This window comes from Protobothrops mucrosquamatus, unplaced genomic scaffold, assembly GCF_001527695.2.
Source record: "Protobothrops mucrosquamatus isolate PMUCROS unplaced genomic scaffold, P.Mucros_1.0 scaffold2471, whole genome shotgun sequence".
NCBI classification, from domain to species: Eukaryota; Metazoa; Chordata; class Lepidosauria; order Squamata; family Viperidae; genus Protobothrops; species Protobothrops mucrosquamatus.
In genome coordinates, this window is record NW_015388541.1 from 79,296 (window position 1) to 83,453 (window position 4,158).

Here is a 4,158-nt window from a genome sequence, read left to right on the forward strand (position 1 = left end):
GAAAAGGGTAGGTTTGTATTATAGATTTATATGTATGATTTTTTAAGGAGGTGCCCGGTGATACCCCAACTGCACAAGACGGGATGGTTGAGTGAGGAAGGGAAGTAGGAAAGAGGGAGGAAGGAGGAGTGGTGGTAGAATGGGAGGAGGAAGGAGTGGTAAGTGGAAGAGGGTGGTGCGGGAGGGGGACACCGGGCACATCCGTGAATGTTTTGTTTAGTTTTATTCTCTTTGGTTGATATTGTGATAAAATATTTATGTTTCTGTTTTTTAAATGAAAAATAATAAAAATTTATTTAAAAAAAAAAAAAGAAGAAGCTTCTTCCCCACCATCCAGTCAGAGCTGAAGAAGCTTCTTGGATGAGAAGCAAAACATCTTCAAAGAAAAACAAAGTCCAGTTGCCTTGTGAAAAAGCACCTTTGAGAGTTCCAATTATCAGTCAATTTTGACACAAAACCTTCAGGCCTCTGCTAAAATGCTAAAGATGAAGAATTTCACCTTTTAACATGACAACGACCCAAAGCATACCTCCAAATCAACAAGAGAATGGGTTCACCAGAAGAAGAATCCAATCTGCGGTCTGACCTGAAGAGGGCTGTGCGCAGGAGATGCCCTCGCAATCTGACAGATTTGGCACGCTTTTGCAAGGAAGAGTGGGCAAAGATTCCCAAGGCAAGATGGGCCATGCTGATGAGCTCCTACTCCAAGAGGCTAAATGCTGTCATAAAATCAAAAGGTGCTTCAACAAAGTGTTAGTTTAAGGGTGTGCACACTTATGCAACCATATTATTGTTTTTTGTTTTTATTTTCCCCCCTAAAAATTTCAATTAGGGAGGTCAAGACCTGTGGGGAACCATTTGGGGTTAAAGCTGGCCCAAGGACTCTGGGGGGACCCCAAGGGGCAGGAAACTGAACACAGGGTGTCTCTGGGTGGGGGAGGCCTGGGGCAGGCAGGCCTGGGCCTGCGCTAGGCATCCCCTACCCCTGAGGCATACCGTGCTCTACTTAATAACCCACATGTTTAACGGCCATATCAGGAGAGCAGGGGGTGGGGGTTGTTAAGTGAAGCCATCTTGCATAATGGCCATCACCACTTGCGACCATAATTGGCAGGCTTCATTATGGTTGTATGTTGAGGACTACCTTTATCTTAAGAAGCTAGCATGACTAATGTGTTTAGAATGTGAAGAAAATATTTTAAAGTAATAACATGCAGTGCTTACTGTATTTGGGCAATGTCTTAAGGAGAGTAAGTACTGACAACTTCCTCTGTCACTTCTTTAATAGTACTTTGATTTCCAGATGCATTTTTCCATCATTCAGTCTCCATGCTAATAAAATTTTCATCTGCTTGATTTCTGTATGTAAAGCTCCTGCTATAGGAGCAGAATTGGCAAAATAGTTGGCAGCCTTAAAATTATTTAATGCATACTATATCTTTCAAATTATAAAATGATATGACTGTAACAACTGACTTGACAACTCTTTAATGCTGCTTGATTGTTTCTGATGTCTGTTTTGCCCAATAGGGGTGTACGTCCTTTTGGAGTCTCATTGTTAATATGTGGATGGAATGAGGGGCGACCATATTTATTCCAGTCTGATCCATCTGTAAGTATTTAAGATTGGACTTCTTTATAGGCTTATATAAAAACTTGGTATAGCTATCTGCATGAAAGATTTATTGTTTTACTGCAGTACTATTTTTAAAGGCATATACAGTGAGGGGAAAAAATAATTTGATCCCCTGCTGATTTTGTACGTTTGCCCACTGACAAAGAAATGATCCGTCTATAATTTTAATGGTAGGTTTATTTTAACAGTGAGAGACAGACTAACAACAAAAAAATCCAGAAAACACATTTCCAAAAGGTTATAAATTGATTTGCATTTTAATGAGTGAAATAAGTATTTGATCCCCTATCAATCAGCAAGATTTCTGGCTCCCAGGTGTCTTTTATACAGGTAACAAGCTGAGATTAGGAGCACTCTCTTAAAGGAAGTGCTCCTAATCTCAGCTTGTTACCTGTATAAAAGACACCTGTCCACAGAAGCAATCAATCAATCAGATTCCAAACTCTCCACCATGGCCAAGACCAAAGAGCTGTCCAAGGATGTCAGGGACAAGACTGTAGACCTACATAAGGCTGGAATGGGCTACAAGACTATCGCCAAGCAGCTTGGTGAGAAGGTGACAACAGTTGGTGCGATTATTCGCAAATGGAAGAAACACAAAACAACTGTCAATCTCCCTTGGTCTGGGGCTCCATGCAAGATCTCACCTCGTGGAGTTTCAGTGTCCATGAGAACGGTGAGGAATCAGCCAAGAACTACACGGGAGGATCTTGTCAATGATCTCAAGGCAGCTGGGACCATAGTTGCCAAGAAAACAATTGGTAACACACTACGCCATGAAGGACTGAAATCCTGAGGTGCCTGTAAGGTCCCCCTGCTTAAGAAAGCACATGTACAGGGCCCGTCTGATTTGCCAGTAAACATCTGAATGATTCAGAGGAGAACTAGATGGAAGTGTTTTGGTCAGATGAGACCAAAATCAAGCTCTTTGGCATCAAGTCAACTCACCATGTTTGGAGGAGGAGGAATGCTGCCTATGACCTCAAGAACACCATCCCCACCATCAAACATGGAGGTTGAAAACATTATGCTTTGGGGGTGTTTTTCTGCTAAGGGGACAGGACAACTTCACCGCATCAAAGGGACGATGGACAGGACCATGTACCGTCAAATCTTGGGTGATAACCTCCTTCCCTCAGCCAGGACATTGAAAATGGGTCGTGGATGGGAATTCCAGCATGGCAATGACCCCAAAAACACGGCCAAGGCAACAAAGGAGTGGCTGAAGAAGAAGCACATCAAGGTCCTGGAGTGGCCTAGCCAGTCTCTAGACCTTAATCCCATAGAAAATCTGTGGAGGGAGCTGAAGGTTCGAGCTGCCAAACATCAGCCTCGAAACCTTAATGACTTGGAGAGGATCTGCAAAGAGGAGTGGGACAAAATCCCTCCTGAGATCTGTGCAAACCTGGTGGCCAACTACAAGAAACGTCTGACCTCTGTAATTGCCAACAAGGGTTTTGCCACCAAGTACTAAGTCATGTTTTGCGAAGGGGTCAAATACTTATTTCACTCATTAAAATGCAAATCAATTTATAACTTTTTTGAAATGCATTTTTCTGGATTTTTGTTGTTGTTATTCTGTCTCTCACTGTTAAAATAAACCTACCTTTAAAATTATAGACTGATCATTTCTTTGTCAGTGGGCAAACGTACAAAATCAGCAGGGGATCAAATAATTTTTTCCCTCACTGTATATGGATAAGTTATGGTTAAGAACTCTAGGATAAAATGTTCACAGTTACTAGGACAGCTTGGCTGATGAGCTTTAAAATCATATGAGGAAACCTACTAGTTCTGAGTAAGAAGGGCATGTTCAATATCCTGCTTTCAGTGCTGTTTGACCTTTTATTTCAAGATTCACCCAAAGAACAACTTTTGAACTTGTAGGTTCCATTTAGTTAACTTGGCTAATAGTTGTTGCTATTACCATGATTTTTTGAAATTTTGCCATAGCAACTTCCATATTTTATATTGTCCAAAGAAACTCACTTTAATCTTTGTTTCTGGGTTCTTATAAAATATATCTTCTCAAGAGTGTTTGTGACTTTGTAACCCCTTGGGTGATTTAATTGATAATTTGTTGTAAAGTATATGTAAGGACCCACCCCACTTTGCATCTTAAGAAGACAGAACTCTTGGAATATTTCTTCCAACAGGCATCTTTATTAAGAGAAAACTGGTTGCAGGCATTCTAGACAGGACTTGGGGTTCAAGCTCTCCCATTCAAGGCTTTAAGGGATCCCCCAGTAGCCCCACCCCATCACCCCCTTCTTCCAGCGACAGTTCCAGGCATTACATTCCCACCCCCTTTTCCTCACTGCCAGGAGGAGAGACTTCAGAAAGGATTACATGAAAGGTAATGGCCCCAATTGTTATTGTTAGTCCTTTTGGTGATATCCACATCCAGTCCCTTTGAAGTATACTGAAGGAAGTGAGGGCCATAAAGCCCCTTTGTTCACCCCCTTCCCTTCATCGTATGACAGAATCCAGAGAAGGCAGAAATGGGGTTTTCCATAGTTGAT

At 41.8% G+C, this 4,158-nt stretch overlaps 1 protein-coding gene across 1 annotated transcript in view; it reads left to right on the forward strand.

Annotated features, from left to right (window-relative positions):
• The window catches only part of LOC107295741 (proteasome subunit alpha type-2-like), a 31,241-nt gene that overhangs the window by 18,731 nt on the left and 8,352 nt on the right, over positions 1 to 4,158 (forward strand). The window contains exon 5 of the mRNA XM_029285907.1: positions 1,531 to 1,612. Coding sequence (XP_029141740.1) covers positions 1,531 to 1,612 — 82 coding nt within the window. The remainder of the gene's footprint in view (positions 1 to 1,530; positions 1,613 to 4,158) is intronic.